We start from the raw sequence: 17,269 nt of genomic DNA, 5'->3' as shown, positions 1-17,269 counted from the left end.
AGGGGGTATGGTAGCTAGACTCAGGTGTCCAGTTGTCATAGTCATAGAAAAGTAAAGTGCTTATTTACTATCTTCTGCAGTATCAGTGATTTTTGTAGGTAACCCCTCACCCCTTCAAAGAGCAGGACGGAGACTTGTTTTAGAATTCTTGCACAGCTGACTCTCCCTTGATAACTGCTTAGTCACAAGGCCACAAAGTCATTGCCTTAGATGCCTGTGTGAAGGAAATCACCATGACCTGCAGTGTTTTGTTTGCTATTTTTTTTTTTTTCTTTCTAGCACTTGCTACCTCTCTGAGGCAGTTTTATAAGGTGACTCAAGGACCTGCCAGCAGCTTAGTCTCTGGCTAACAAGGCTTTTCCCCAAAGTGACTATTCTGCACTTTTAAAATATTTCCAGGTTTTTTTTTTTTTTGGTTTTTGTTTGTTTGTTTGTTTGTTTTTTTGCAGGCCATCTGTTTTTTACTGAAGCCATTGAGAAATCAAGATGAATTTGTAAAGTGGTTAGTAAGAATTTGTAGCATAGTTTAGGATGCCAGATGTGCAGTCAGCCCTTAGGTCATAAATCAAGACAACGTGCAGAGCTAACAAAGAGCATGGAATGAGCAGTGTCACAGGAATTTGAATAGTGAAGGTTGGTAGGAAACAGAGCAGGCAGTGGGCCTTGTAGGAGCTGTGCTAGCTGACAAATGTTAGGTTTCAGGCAGAAAAGACCTCATCCAAGCCTAGATCTGAGGTCTACACTGGCATGGGTGGGAAGCTGTTGGGAAATAGTAAAATGCAAGTGGAGTAGGGTCAGGTTCTTAATGCATTTGAATGCAGCGTCAGTTACCGGTTGTCAAGTTATCAAGGGTCCCTAACTTGGTGGCCTAAGACAACAATAGTTTATTATTTTTCAAGGTCCTGTAAAGGCAGTGCAGGTCTCTAGCCCCCAGGGGTTCCATCCTACAGCTGTAGTCAGCCAGGGATGCTGGACTCCTTCCCTCCCTCTTAGGGGCATAGCAGGCTGTTGCAAGAACGCAAACACCTGAGGGAGTTATGCTTGCTGGCATCCCATTGGCAAGTCAGGTGACCAAGCCACCCATTGATATGTAGGTGACTACAAAGGTTGGGAATTCTGGGAGGTGTGGTTTATTGAAGGCCATTACTGTACAAATCTATCATGAACTCTGTGGCGTATGGGCTTACACTATGGGCAGTGGAGGCTATTACAAGTTTTGATCAGAATTGTAACCTAAAGAAATTACATATTAAGAAAAAGTTATCTGGCAGAAGTATATAGATTAGATTGGTGAATTATTTGGTCAGCCACTAAAATAGAACAAATATGCTTTGTTTCCTTAAGACAACAAATGATAGAAACTCTTAATGTATTCACAAAGTGGGGATGGCAAAATTATGAAAATATTATTTGCTTCTTTATTAAGTTCTGGATAAATTATATAGTTTTTTTTTAACTATATAGTTTTTAAAGTTAACTCCACTTTATGGTAAAAGCAAGAGTATTTTGCCATTCTGAGGTTAGTTTTAAACATAAGTCATCAGTTAATGAAAAATGTCGATGTAATGTGTGAAGGCAAACCAAAAATTTTGTTTATATTTTGTGTAAACCTTCATGCTGTTCTCCCACTGATCTGCTTTTCAGCTTTATCAGTATCTTAAAATTCTTCACATTAAAATATTGCACATATTAGCTTGACAGTTTATTGGCTACCCACCTTGTTTTTAGGTGGAGTCTTCTCTTTTTCTCTTCTAGCTGAGATCAGAGAGTCAAAAAGCACTATAACTTAGAACTGAGGAGGTGACCTTTGCTGGAGTTTCACGCACTCCCTCCAATTTGCTACTGACCTTGGGCATGTCCCAACATATCTCCACTCCACTCTCCTTCATGAAGCAGGGTGATAGTACCACTGACCAACGTCTTCATATTCTTGAAGAACTTAACTAATGGCATGGAAGGTCCACACAAATGCTACTTGTTATTGTTCTTTTTTACAATTATACTTTAAGGTTATTCTCAGACTTCTGAAATAACTGTATAATAGAGTGTTAGAGTTGTTAAACTTGTACACATATAGTAAAGCCATAACATCTGTAACTTTTTAACTCAACAAGAAATGCTGAAATGGATGAATTTGCCATGAAAATACTACTTTTTTGGCCAGTAATATCTTCAGCTGGACTCGTACATAATTTGTTCTGTGACCTCCTCCTTTTTATACTTGAAATGTCTTTTTAATTCACCATTTTAAAACAATACCCATCATAAAATAGGGGGAAAGCAGTTGGTTTGGCCTCTGGTTTTCTTCACAGTAAAAGGAAAGGAATCTTAGAGATTCTTAAGGGCTCTTTTAGCTCCAAAATTCTGTGTTTTTCAAAGTTCATCTTTGAGTGAAGTAAAACAAATTTTCTTCAAAATCACCCTAAATAGGCTAGGTCTTGCTGAAAAGCCTGGTTGTTGTAAAATGAAAGAAGGAATTCATATTAATAACTTTTTTATTTGTTTGTTAAGTGGTCATGCTATTAAGACATTTTATTTTTATTTTTTTAAGATTTTATTTATTTATTTGACAGAGAGATCATAAGTAGGCAGAGAGGCAGGCGGGGTGGTGGGGGGAAGCAGGCTCCCCACCAAGCAGAGAGCCTGATGCAGGGCTCAATCCGAGGACCCTGAGATCATGACCTGAGCCGAAGGCAGAGGCTTAACACACTGAGCCACCCAGGCGCCCCATTAAAACATGTTATAGATGACCATCCTTTGTTTTAGAAAGGATAGCTACCTTGCCCAAGGAAGTCATGTCATTAGAAGTGAAGGTGGAATTCAAACTCAGGTTTCTCTTGCCCTCAGTTCTTCTCCCCAAAGAAAAAGAAAGGAAAAGAAAAATCAAAAACAGATTTTTGTACCTTATAATATAGTCATCAAATCAATTTGAAAGGAGAGCTACTATTTTAAGATGATTAGTTTCTACAGCAATGAAAGTTTCCCTGTCTCTGCCAGAAAGTTGGTGGGGGCAGGATAGAACCTTCAATTATTTTTCAGGTCATTCTTTTGTGTTTTTAGAATGATAATGTATTTTAAATCTCATAGTTTTTTTTTCCCTGACAACAAATATATTATTGGTTGTGGCTCAGAATACCTTTTTCTTCTTCTTTTTTTTTTTTTTAAGATTTTATTTATTTGACACAGAGCAAGCAAGAGAGAAAGAGAGAACAAGCACAAGCAGGGGGAACGACAGGCAGGGGAAAGAAGCAGGCTCCCCACCGAGCAAGGACTCTGATGTGGGGCTCAGTCCTAGGACCCTGACCTGATCATGACCTGAGCCAAAGGCAGAGGCTTAAAACCGAGCCACCCAGGTGCCCCTTAGAATACCTTTTTCAGGGGCACCTGGGTGGCTTAGTTGGTTAAAGCCTCTGCCTTCAGCTCAGATCATGATTCCAGGGTCTTGGGATCAAGCCCCACATCGGGCTCTCTGCTCAGCAGAGAGCCTGCTTCCTCTCTCTCTCTCTGCCTCCTTGTGATCTCTGTGTGTCAAAAAAAAAAAAAAAAAAAAAAAGACCAGGTTCCTGGGGCACCACATACAAGTTCTTCTAACTAATAATGTTGCAGACCTATAGAGCTATAGAATAACCGGCTCAGGCAAGATTTCTTGCTGGAGTGGCTGTGTTTGCAGCCCTTATTTGATATTGAAAACACATCCACTCTGGAACTGGCATCATGATAAAAGCAGGGCCTTTTCTGGACTTCCAGAGCCTGCTATTGAAGGTTCCCCAGGATCCTAAGATGAGGATCCTATAGGGTTTTCCACTGAGTGGGGGGCCTCTGGAAGTGCAGTGGAGAGATCCCTGTCCCTGGCACAGCTATTAAGCACCAGCCCTGCCTTCTGAAAGCCGCCCTTGGCACAGCCCAGACCTTACTGCAGCCAGAAGGGACTGAGAGGTATTTGGAAGCAAACCTCCGTGGCACTTTCTGTTTTCTTTGTCTAAGTGATGATTTTTTGTGTCCCTTCCCTTGTCTAGCTATGATCCTTGCGGGAAAAGCGTACTACGATGGAGTGGCCAAGATTGGTGAGATTGCCGCCGGGTCCCCCGTGTCGACAGAGCTGGGTGAGCTGGCTGTCCATTATATACAAACACAAGTCAAGCTGGTTGCAGGGCCTTTCTTCCTGGGAGCCCTAACAAGAATATATGAAATGGCCCAAATCCAGAATAGTAAGAAGAGCTAGCCTAGTACTCCAGTGTGTTCACTTCTGGGATGACTGAGTTTGCTGTGGTCTGTCGAAAGTGGAGGCTTAGTTAGAGGGCAAGCCAAGATCAGTGGCTGGCCTGCCTGCTCCCTAGGAATTGGGCTTCTGCCTCTAAACTTGGGGCCCTAGCCCTTCCCCTTGGATCCCTGGAGCATGAAGCCCAAGGAGCTTTGACCTACATTCTAAAGGAGATGGGCACGGCAGGCCTCCTGACTCTGGCAGGAGTGTTTCCTGTGACTCACCTAGCAGAAAGTCAGACTCCTTTACGTCCTGCTCTTGGCTCTCGCTGCTTCCACAGTTGCTCTCAGTTGTGATTTTTCCGGTTTTGCTGGTATGAATTGATCTCCTGTGCACACACGAAGGGCAGCCACACCCTCAGCACCACCAGCTGCCGAGGGTATCCAGGTTTCTGTTTACAGAGTCCGTTCACTGCGCCCTCTCTTAAGGGTGGAAAAGTTGCTGTTTTTCCTTTTCTAATAGCCCAACACATAACCATCATTTTAAAATCTTGAATAAAGAGTGAATATGTTTTATTTTAAATGAATATGTTTTATTTTACGAGGGATAAGAGGTCTGGCTTCAAAATGTCTGCCGTAATTTGAGATGTTCAGAATAGCAGGAAAATATTGGTGGAGTGTGTGTATTTAAAGAAAAGTGTTTTGGGGTGCCTGGGTGGCTCAGTGGGTTAAAGAAAAGTGTTTCTCCGATTAAAAAGCAGAAAGGGAAGCTGGGGTTGGGGGGAGATTGTGGGGAACATACATTTAGGATTCAAATAATTCACATCATTTCTGTATAAAGTATCTTAAGTGTTTTCAAGATTGCTTGGAGAACTCTTACCTGACCCATAAAAGTGGAGGAACAAATTCAAGGTGTGATAACAGTGCTGGGGTTGGGAGCTGGGCTGCAGGATGTGAAGTGGAACTGGGCGCTCAGGAACATTCTCTGACAACTTCGGTTCCTGAAGGGTTTGTAAAGAGTCTTGAAACCCAAGCCTGAAGTGATGTCGTGTGATAAATAAGTCCATACTGCTCTATTTAGTAAAATAGAATACTTATATCCAGAAATTTTTCAAAGCCCTGACCTGTGTTCTGTTGGTGCCGTCACTTGTGCGTATTCTGGCAAGGTATGGACTCTAGAAACTCTGTCCTCACCAGAGTCCGTTTAATAAAATACACGCTGCTTTGGGTAGACAGAAGCAGATAGTAAAACTTACTGGGATGATGGAGATGATTAGAGGTTTCCAAAAATAGGATTAAATTAAAAAGAAACATCCTATTTGTGTCAGGCGCCATGGGAAAACATATGACCCCTACATTAAACCATATGGTGCTCTGATTCACCATCGTTCATTTTGCCTTTTTAATGTTTTATGGTTCTCGTCACTGTTTAAATAAGATTTCTGTTCCACACCTTACTTTATTCAGCTGTGAATTCATAATGTTGAATCAGCCATTTCCACAGCAACTGTGTTGTTGCAAACACAGGCTGAAAACTTCTTCAGTTTGGAGAAGGAAACTATGTCGCAGTGGTGAGATTTCTTTCATGTGGATGTGGGTTCTCTTTGGAGGGAATGAAAATAACTTCTTTGTTGTTGTTGTTGTTTTATAATTTTTTTAAAGATTATTTATTTATTTATTTGACAGACAGAGATCACAAGTAGGCAAAGAGGCAGACAGAGAGAGAGAGAGAGAGAGAGAGGAGGAAGAAGGCTCCGGCTGAGCAGAGAGCCCGATGTGGGGCTCGATCCCAGAACCCTGGGATCATGACCTGAGCCGAAGGCAGAGGCTTAACCCACTGAGCCACCCAGGTGCCTCCTGTGTTTTATTTTTGTTTCAAGTTGCCTTTTTGCTTATAGTCCCCACATCATATAGTTAGTAATTTTCTGCTCATCTGCAGCAATTTTACAATAAAGTGCTGCCCTAGCAAGCTTTGGTTTTGGACGCCCAGTGTGTAACTTGTTTTCACGTGCCTGGTTTTTTATTTTGTTTAAAGTGTAGGCTAAAATACCCTGTCTGTTTAAATTCCATGTATGAAAGACTAATGAAAAATTCATAGATGAAAGAGACCTAAGGTAGATTCTGTTTCTCTCATTTTTCAAGAAGGTTTTATTGTCTAATTACTGACTTTTGATGTTGGTATTCATACTTTATTATGAAACATTATAAATCCCACCTGATAAAACTGAAGGGAAATTTCATGTGTGAAGATCATGAATCAATTCAAAAATTTCATTCTTGAAGAGTATTGTCTCTGAAAAACCTTGTGTGTGTCCCTCCTCTCCATCCCCAGCAAATCCTAGTTTTAAAATTTCAGTTTAAAAATTTTGCTCAGGAAGGAAGTAAAAGGGATGCTGAAGAATTCTTATCCTTTCTAAAACTGAGATTATAAGAGTAGTTTTCATTTTAATATTGAATTCAGATATTTTTTAATGTTGCTGTAGGGCAACCTTTCTGATTCTACATACTTTTTTACATGAAATTTCTGTTATTTATTTTGATACTTTTGTACTTTGGGAGGTGGATGAAGAAAATATCCTCTAGGTAAAATATTGACCTAATTCATAGAAATTTACTGTGAGGATTCTACTTGGAAAACCTGGCCAAATGTATTATGAGTGTTAATTAGAGTGGCAGAACTGAGCATTTCAGTCTTTCTTCTCACATTAGGGGGAAAAAAGATCTAAAAGCTGGAGGAAAAAGGTGATTCACCTTTTGCTTATTTAATACTTGTCATTTGGATTGGCATCCACTAAGAGCTATAACCATGCCATTTCTGATTCCTGGCTCTGGGTGTTTCCATTTAGATATCCCTCTTAACACATCAACTCACCAAATACTATGTGAATAATTTTAAGATGCTCTTGCCTAAAAGTAACACATACCCAATTAATAGTGGCTTAGGCATAAAGGATGTTCATTAACACACCTAAGAAGGCCAGGAGTAGCAGATTCCTAGTTAGGTAATGATTACTAAGAGCTTAGGTTCCTTCTTTCTTCTCATCCTCAAGCTCAACTCATGATACCAAGATGACTGCCATTGCTAGTCTTAGGCATCATATCCCCTCTCCTCCCATTGTATCCAAAAGCAGGAAGAGGAATTTCTTCCTCAGTTGTGCCCTTTACAAAGAGGAAGCCTTTCCCTGGCAGCCCCAGCACATATATCCTCTCGTGTCTCATGACCCTGCAGCCAGAGAGCTTTCCCCAGCATTGTTAGCCAAGAAATGCATCTGAGGGGGAGAGGACGCAGCTGCTAGGAGGACAGGTATTAAAGGTCTTGTTTCAGCAATTTTCAGTGAAAGGATAGCCCTTCTACAAATGTCCTTGCTTTAGCTGTGCCTCGGACTGCATAATGCTTCTGGCATTCTGTGTCTCTGTGGGATTATGTTTTTCTCCCACATGGAGTATGGTTTCACTAGCATGTATATACCTCAGACATTACAATTGTTGCTTCTCCTGGATACTTGCTTTTTCTGCTGAAAACCATAGCCATCTTTTGCAGTCTGTTCCTATTTGGGAAGTGGAAACACAGAGGAAGAGTTAGGGATTTGGGGGCAGTTTCTGGTTTTCTGCCCTTTTGTTTTTCTTTTCAGCCTTTGGGTGACTTGTAATCATGAATTCTGAGGTGCATTTTCTCTCCCTCTGCTACTTTCCTTTCTTTCCTCCTCTCTTCTTCATCTCTGCCCATGTGTCTGTGTGACCTTACAGCCTCATTTTTAAGAAACTGGGGGACCAGAGGAAAAAAGTCACCTGTAATTTTACCACTTTGACACAAGTACTTTGTCACCACTGTATTCTTTTCCGGTCTTTTCTTCCCTTGAGGATGCTCATATACAGCATGTCTCACGGCATATGTCGGGTGCTGGCTCTTCCCGGCACAGGGCCCAGCGCCTGATGGGTGTTATTTTTTTTTTTTTAAAGATTTTATTTATTTATTTGAAATAGAGAGAGAGAGATCACAAGTAGGCAGAGAGGCAGGCAGAAAGAGGAAGAAGCGGACTCCCCGCTGAGCAGAGAGCCCGATGCGGGGGCTCAATCCCAGGACCCTGAGATCATGACCTGAGCCGAAGGCAGAGGCTCAACCCACTGAGCCACCCAGGCGCCCCTGATGGGTGTTATTTAATCTCAAACACCCAACAGCCCTGAGTTGGGTGTAGACACTTTCCCTATCTCTCTAGGTGAGACCTGGAAGGGAAGGGTGTGCCTTAGATCACACGGCGGATAATAGGTGGTTCAACTTTAGATTCTGAGTGCCTTGCCTTTGCACTATACCATGCTTGACTGAGGCAAAGGGAAAAAGAGACAGCCAGCCAAGAAGGGGCCACTGAAGAGGAAGAAGATGGGAACCCCACGATGGGGACCTTTTCAAGAGGGAGAAGAGCAGGAAGCAGTGTCAGTGGCCAAAGACTGCAGAGAGGCTGGCAGCTGTGGTGATGAGAGGTCATTGGTCCCCTCGGAAGGGGTGGTGATTTCACTAAGGTGCTGACCGTAAATGCCAGGTGTCATGTTACAGGGTTAGGAAGGATGGAAATTACAGAGAAGTTTACATATATATGTGTGTGTATATATATATACACGTGTGTGTGTGTGTGTGTGTGTGTGTGTGTGTGTAAAATGTGTGTTAGATAATATAGCATATATGGCTTTTAATGGTCCTGCTTGACTTTTGCACTTGCACTTCTGTGCTTCATCAGAAACTCAGATCTCATTAAGTACCTGCCTGCTGTGTGTCATGTACTTCATACACTGCCTCATCTCATCCTCAGGAGCCTCATGGATGGATTTTTCCTTCATGATTGGCAGGGTGGGCAATAAGCCAGTGTTTTCCTTGATGTGACTAATACGCCCTAAGGGTAAACTTGGCAGTCACCTTCTTCCACCTGGTGGGTAACCACATTGGGTCCTGAGTCCCTGACGATGTGCTCTGTACCAAGCAAGACAGAATAAGGGTTATAAGAGTTGGTGACCCCTAGAGAGTATGGTAGGTGACATCAGTGTCAATGTGGGTCATAGAGTGCCTCCCTCCCCAACTGAAGCACAGGAAAGATCTAGAACCTAGGACAAGGAGGCCAGGCTAAATTTTATTTTCCCTTGAGACGCTGGCGGATAGCAGGATGCCCAGCACCTAAGAGATGCTCGGTGTGCTGCTATCGACTTGTGTGACTTTGGGCAACATTTCATGTCTGTGAGCCAGTTGACATGCCCACGGGGGATGACGGTAACCCCTCCTGAACTGTGTGAAGATGAAATGAGATAATGTGCCTTGTGGACTCTAAAGTTTCGAAGACCAGAAACCTGACTCTCTGTTGCCACTTCTTATGCACAAATATTTGAGAACTCAAAAACCGTACAATTTTTTCATTGACATTATTCTCTTCTGTAGCGTTAGAGTAGGTGATGTAAGTGTGTAAGCACATACATTTTCCTTGATTAGTCCTGATTATTCATGAACCAGTTTTTCAGTTCACTCCATTGTATCTTTGTTTTTAATTTCATGAATCTGTACTCTTATCTTTATTTTCTTCTTTCTACTATCTTTGGGTTTATTCTATTGGTATTTTTCTGAATTCTGAAATTCATTAATTTTACGTACAGACCTTGTTTTGTTCTTTATTTTTTATTATTTTTTTTCTTTTAAGATTTTATTTATCTGAGAGAGATCAGAGAGGGAGAGGGAGAAGTAGACTCGCCACTGAGCGTACAGCCCGGTGCAGAGCTCAATCCCAGGACTCTGAGATCATGATTTGAGCTCAAGGCTAACACTTAATTGACTGAGCCACCCAGGGACCCTGCAGACCTCCTTTTAGATGGCAGTGCAGGACCATAAAAATGACCATGCAAGTTAAAAACCATCGAAAACCTTCTTAATAATCAATGGGGAAAATTAAGAATTGTCCCATGACCTTTAAAAATGTTGTCAAAAACATTAAAAATTCTTATTCTCAGTTATAAGTCTATAGGGAAATGAAAAAAATAGTAAAATTAGTATTTATTTGGTACACAGTAGTTCAGAGCATTAGAAACACTGGTAATTAAAGCATCTTTATTTGCAAAACACTTGAGTGGTTTCAGCAACGCTTGTCTCCTCCTGTAGCTCAAGATATGGGACGGGCCTCTTCTCTGTGCTTTTGCAGGTTGTCATGCTCTTCCCTAAACTTGCATCAGTTTCCAGCATTTTATCCTTTGTGATTTCAGTGGGACGAGATATCCTCGAGAAGTCTTTTCATGTGAAGTTTCCCTTGATAGCACTTCCTCTGAAACATCTTCATTGTCTCACAGCTGCTTTGCTCACTGTGTTAAGTTTGGGCTTCACTCAGTTCTTGTGGCCGCACATCCAGAGTCTCCCAAATGACCACAGTGTCAGCACTCCCACAGCCAGCTACTTCCTTAACTCTGTTTACTTTTTTTTTTTTTTTAAAAGATTTTATTTATTTGTCAGAGAGCAAGAGCGCAAGGAGGGGAAACAGCAGGCAGAGGGGGAAGCAGGCTCCCCTCGGAGCAAGGGGTCCCATGCAGGACTCGATCCCAGGACTCTGGGATCATGACCTGAGCCCAAGGCAGACCCTTAACTGACTGAGCCACACGGGTGCCCCAGCTCTGCTTACTCTTGTTATTACTGTCATTCATTTCTTTGCTGCACTTTCTCTTTCAGTGATGCCTTTTTAAAACCTTCACATGGGTTTATCTCTGGGAAACGAGGCAGCACAACCACTGCCCTCCTTTGCTGTTTTCTGTGCCCTACATTGTAGCATTAGAAACACTTCTTTTCGGGACGCCTGGGTGGCTCAGTTGGTTAAGCAGCTGCCTTCGGCTCAGGTCATGATCCCACCGTCCTGGGATCAAGTCCCACATCGGGCTCCTTGCTTCGCGGGGAGCCTGCTTCTCCCTCTGGCTCTGTCTGCCACTCTGCCTGTGCTCGCTCTGGCTCGCTCTCTCTCTGACAAATAAATAAATAAAATCTTTAAAAAAAAAAAAAAGAAACACTTCTTTTCTGTGAATGGATAATATTGTATAGGTATACGGTGTTTTATTTGTCCATTTATTGGATGGTGGATACCTGAGTTGTTTCTGCTTTTTAACGAGTAGAAATAATGTTGCTGTGAACATTTGTGTTCAGATTTTGCGTGTACATGTTTTTCTTAGGTGTACACTTAAGAGTGGAGTTTCCGGCTCATAGAGTAACTCTCAATTTAACCCTTTTCAGGAGGTGCCAAGCTGTTTTTGAAAATGAATGCACTGTTTTACATTCCCATAAGCAGCATGTGAGGGTTCAATTTCTCTACATCCTTGTTAACACTGTCTTCGATTATAGCCATCCTAGTGAGTATGAAGTAATACCTAATTTGGGTTTTGATTTACATTTCCCTAGTGACTGAGGGTGATGAGCATCTTTTCACATTCTTACTGGCCATTGTGTATCTTCTTTGGAGAAATGTCTATTCAGATCCTTTGCTTACCCTCCCCCCCTTTTAAGATTTTATTTGTCAGATAAAAGAAAAGGGATTTTATTTGTCAGAGAGAGAGGGAGCACATGAACACAAGTGGGGGGGAGCAGCAGGCAGAGGAAGAAGTAGACTCCCTGCTGTGCAAGGAGTGGATGATGACCAGAGCCAAAGGCAGAGACTTAACCAACTGAGCCACCCAGGCACCCCATCCTTTGCCAATTTTTAATTGGGTTGTCTTGTTATTATTGATTTTGCAAGTTAACTTTTTTTTTTTTAAGATTTTATTTATTTATTTATTTGACAGAGATCACAAGTAGGCAGAGAGGTGGGGGCGGGTAGTGGGGAAGCAGGCTCCCCACTGAGCAGAGAGCCTGATGCTGGGCTTGATCCCAGGACCCTGAGATCATGACCCGGGCAGAAGGCAGAGGCTTAACCCACTGAGCCACCAGGCACCCTGCAAGTTAACTTTTAATTTGGGTTTTGTTTTCGTGTTTTGATTCCTTTATTATCTATGCAGTAGTTCCACTGTGTGAAGTTCTTGAGTTGTAAAGTTCTGTTGATGGTATTATTGTGCCTCTTGATTCTGATTCATGAAGGATTCTTTCTCTTTATAACCGTTTTGTTATCATCTTACAGTCCTCTCCTTATGTTGGGGTAACACCTATGGAGGGTGTAAAAGTTTTGTTCCTACTGAAACTCACAAGAAATGAAAAGGACTAATGCCAAGCAATGGTGGGACTTCTGTGATTTAAATATATTTAAATAATATCTTAGATGTGTTTAAATAATATATCTTCTTAGAAAATAAAAATAGCTGATGTAATATGACATTATTTAATGAAATTCTTATAAAGTATTTAGAATTTTCAAAGCAGTAGAAATGCCTTTCTGTTTTCTGTTTTATCCATATGAACAAAGGTATCATGCAAGTTTCGCAGGGTGAAGTGACTCAAACATTATGGAAAATATTTTAATGTAAATATCCAAAACTTGTAAGTTATTCTATCTGAAATCTGAGAAATAATAGCAATTTTTCAAAAAATATTTTATTTATTTGTCAGAGAGAGGGAAAGAGAAAGAGAGCACAAACAGGGGGAGCAGCAGGCAGAGGGAGAAGCAGGCTCCTCACTGAGCAAGGAGCCTGATGCGCTACTGATCCCAGGACCCCAGGATCATGACCTTAGGGTAAGGCAGATGCTTAACAGATTGAGCCACCCAGGTATCCTGAGAAATAATAGCATTTTTTAATTTTCTGTAAATCTGCCAGATATACATCCTCCCCCCCCCCCGGAAAGCCCTGTACTGGTCATTTTCTCTTAAAAATGAAAGGCTCTTTACGAATAGTCTGTTCTATTGCAGAGAATACTCAGAAAATATGTCATTTGTTTATTTTCAACTGCAGTTGAAAGTAAAATAGTAGTGATTCAGGAGAATTATCACATTTTAGTCATTTTTATGTTAAATGCTCTAAATCACTTGAAGATTACAATAAGAATTAGCATGTATTTTTGAAGTCTCTTTCAAATTCATTTTGCTAAAGTATCACCTTTTATTAGTTGTGCCTTAACTACAGGGGCGAGCAAACCCGAGCCAGAGGGCTGGCCAGCGTCTGTTTGTAATTACAATTTTTTGGGAGCTGACCACACCCATTTTCTCACGTGTTGTCTGTGGCTGTTTTGAGGCTACTGTGGCAGAGCTGAGTGGTTACAACAGAGAAGTTTGTCCCACATGTCCAACTGCTTGCAACCTGGCCCTTTACAGGCCTTTCTCCAAATAAAAAGCAGTTCCTTACCACCTGCTAAGTGCTTGGGTTTAATGAACATGCATTAACAACCACAGCAGTATGTACGCAAGAGCACAACCATTTTGCCTTGTTGGGAGGAGCTAACAACAAAGAGCCAGAAACCAGAGCTCTTAGTCCGGATTGGTGGGTAAAATATTTTAATGTGTAGTTGTTAAGTCATAAATTACGTGAAGAACTCATTGTCAGGTGTGTGCTTGTAGTGCACACAGAAATCTTGACCCCGTGTACACAGTTCACCTCAGGAACAGTACTCATTTGAGAGGGAACCGAAATGTGTATAAAAGTTCCAGATTTGTCCCTAAATCAAACAATGTTTATTTTGAAGATTTTATTTATTTATTTGACAGAGAGAGATCACAAGTAGGCAGAAAGGCAGGCAGAGAGAGAGGAGGAAGCAGGCTCCCTGCTGAGCAGAGAGCCTGATGCGGGACTCGATCCCAGGACCCTGAGATCATGACCTGAGCCGAAGGCAGCGGCTTAACCCACTGAGCCACCCAGGCGCCCCCAATGTTTATTTTAAAAACTTAGAAAATACTGAAAAAAGTAGAAAGGGAAAACAAAAATGGCCACAGGAAAATCTTTTGGCAAAATATTTAAAAGAAAGTTTGAAATTGTTTTTTCATTTTTAAAGCATGGATATATAAAGCTCTTTCTCATTTATTTCTCAAGAAATAATGGGAGACTTTCTTTGGGGACTTTACAGATGTACTGTGAGGTTCTTACAGCTCGACATTAAATAAATTTAGACTGTTATTTTGTTCCTGTTTAGTTAACTATTGCATTATTTTGAATCATTTATTAATTTGTTTGGCCCAGTTTCTTTTTTTTTTTTTTTAAAGATTTTATTTATTCATTTGACAGAGAGATTACAAGTAGGCAGAGAGGCAGGCAGAGAGAGAGAGAGGAGGAAGCAGGCTCCCCGCTGAGCAGAGAGCCCGATGCGGGACTCGATCCCAGGACCCTGAGATCATGACCTGAGCCGAAGGCAGCGGCTTAACCCACTGAGCCACCCAGGCGCCCCTGGCCCAGTTTCTTATAATCTTCTGTTTTGTGTCCAGTTTATCTCATTGCCAAGAAACCTACAAAAATCAGTTTTTTTTTTGTTATTGATACAATGTTTATAGGTCATGCAATTTTTTTTTTTTTAGGTCATACAACTTTAAGAAATACATTTGTTATAGTTTTGTCAATGTCAAAATCAGTCTTGGGTCTTAAAAATAAGAGCAGAAAAAAGTATTTGAAATATATTTAAAGAAATTTTATAAATTTACAATAATATAACAAGTATATTTCTAAGGTCTGGAGAAAGTAAAAGAATTCATACCAGAATCGATGAGAGAGCGAAGTTGAGCCAAAACAGTTTTTTGTTTTTTTTTTTTAAATTTCTATTTTTTAGAAAGAGAGAGCAGGGGCAGAGAGAGAGGGACAGGGGAGGCAGATTCCCCACTGAGTGGGGGGCCCATATGCTGGCCTTGATCCCGCAATCCTGAGATCATGACCTGAGCGGAAACCGAGTCAGACGCTTAACCAACTGAGCTACCCAGGCACCCCCAGAGCAGTTATTGTTGACCAAAATCCTTCCCACAAAAATAGGGAACACTCAATAGAGAATTTATTTTATTTGCTTAACATAGTACCTGCTATATGCCAGGTGCTGTTCTAAGCATCTTACAAATTACTGACTTCCAAACTCATCGTGATAGCCCTCTGCAGTGTGTGTACTATTATAATTATTTCCATTTTACAAATGAGGACACTGGGGTACGAAATGAGTAACTTGCCAAGGTCACCCAGTTGGATAATGGCAATCTGCCAGCTATATGATTTAATTTTCTACCTATCAAAATGGTGTACTTTTTCTGACTTGCTCTATTTTATGGCAGTCAAGATATCCTATCCTGCTCGTTATAGTTTGGCAGATAAAAGGATGTGTTAAATAGTGAGGTATCATGTAGTCTGAAACCGATTCAACATGTATAAGTCTGCATTTTGTGTTTTCGTCAGACATTATCAGGATTTTATATTTTGTACTTCAGATCATTTATAACATGACTGTTATTTTATTGTTATTTTCAGTTTGGGTTTTAGAAAAAGATTATCCTGGAGTTGTACCTGTGAAAATTGCTTTTGGACTTTGCCAAGTGACTTTTATCATTTCAGTTTTCAACTGGCAGATGCTTACTCTCAACACGTCTTTCTCCCTTTGGGAGCAAGAAAGATCTTAGCTTTAGTAATGATAGAGAATGATAGGATTGTGATTTATAAATAATCTATAAAATATCTGTACACACCTACCATGTAAGTCCCCATATCATAGGAATACTGATTTCTGTATAAATTCCTAAAACTTTAAGAGGAGGTTCTGTATTATAAATTGTACTTCTTTACAAAAACTATTATAAGAAAAGCATTCTTTTTCTTAGCTTTGAGGTAACTAATTATATGTGCAAATGAAGTACTCTAATTAATAAAAACTAGAGATGTAAAAGCTAAGTTGTCAAATCAAGATTAGTCAGTTTAACATTTAATGCTTCCTCATTGCATGGTGAGCACATCCTGAATGTTAATCTGAAACATCATTGCCTGTTTTTCATAACTTTATTATATTATACTTACCCATTCTTGTAAATTTTTGAATTTTGAAATATGTGAAGGGAAATTTTGTTTAAACCCAATTTTCACAATTATTCAAATTGGTCATCTTCTTGAAAGATGCTGTGTGGGGGCGCCTGGATGGCGCAGTCGCTAAGTGTCTGCCTTCGGCTCAGGTCATGATCCCAGGGTCCTGAGATCGAGCCCCACATCTGGCTCCCTGCTCTGCGGAGAGCCTGCTTCTCCCTCTCCCTCTCCCCCTCCTTGTGTTCCCTTTCTCACTGTGTCTCTCTCTGTCAAATTAAAAAAAAAAAAAAAAAGATGCCGCGTGCTCTCTCAACACAGGATGGAGAAGAGTATAGGAGCCCCTATTCTCATGCTCTCAGCCATAGCCCAAGAACAGCTTGTCTGGGGGCCTCAGCAACTGCACAGGCCACAGTGAGGGACAGTGCCTCAGAAGACCCAGGGGGCTCTGCTTCACCACCACCACCATCATTGTTGATGGGAACTAGTCACATCCTCTTGTTCATGCTGGAAGATGTCTTACTGTGTTCATGGCACTGAGCTAGGCCTGAAGTTTTGTGTCAGAAACAAACTCACTAAGTTCTAATACACAAATAGAGGAGGGGAAGGGACTTTAGAGCATGCCAAGAAAAAGTGGCTCTGGTCAGATGCCCAGGAAACAGCAAAAAGGGTGCGGCCCCTGTGACTGGTTGCGGAAGGAGGATAAGTAAATAAAAGGGAGAAGAATATGCCAGAGATAGGTGTAGTTAGAATCATGATGGGATTGGCACTTGGCTTGACCCTGCCAGATACACAAGGCCAAACCGACTGTGATGCCAGGGAGGAAAGTGACAGCCATGGTGTGGGGTTTTCGGTAGGTTCTTTATTAAAAGAACCAAAGAGGGTTCTGACAGTTTTTGATCTTTAGCTGCTTGGTAATAAATGTATTTTCTTGAGTACTCATTCCTGTTTCAAATGACTTAACAAAATTGTTAAAAGTAAGGATGCCAACAAGCACATGCAAAAGATAACCAACATCATTCGCTATTAGGGAAATGCATATCATAACCACAGTGACATACCCCTTCATGCCCAACAGACTGGCTATAATTTAAAAGACAGTAACAAGTGTTGGCAAAAATTTTAGAGAAATTGGAATACTTCCTTATATGCTGCTGGTGGGAGT

At 41.1% G+C, this 17,269-nt stretch overlaps 1 protein-coding gene across 2 annotated transcripts in view; it reads left to right on the top strand.

The window, feature by feature from the left end:
* BAIAP2L1 (BAR/IMD domain containing adaptor protein 2 like 1) overlaps positions 1 to 17,269 on the top strand; it is a 92,828-nt gene that overhangs the window by 26,236 nt on the left and 49,323 nt on the right. For both annotated transcript variants that reach the window (XR_006382339.1, XM_044233793.1), the window contains exon 3: positions 4,017 to 4,103. Coding sequence is in view for 1 of the 2 variants with exons in the window: in XM_044233793.1 (XP_044089728.1) it covers positions 4,017 to 4,103 (87 nt within the window). In the remaining variant the exon portion in view is untranslated. The remainder of the gene's footprint in view (positions 1 to 4,016; positions 4,104 to 17,269) is intronic.

The sequence above is a fragment of the Neovison vison genome, chromosome 14 (genome assembly GCF_020171115.1).
Source record: "Neovison vison isolate M4711 chromosome 14, ASM_NN_V1, whole genome shotgun sequence".
NCBI lineage: Eukaryota > Metazoa > Chordata > Mammalia > Carnivora > Mustelidae > Neogale > Neogale vison.
The sequence above is the reverse complement of the archived record's forward strand: the minus strand, read 5'-3'. Positions and strand labels throughout refer to the sequence as shown.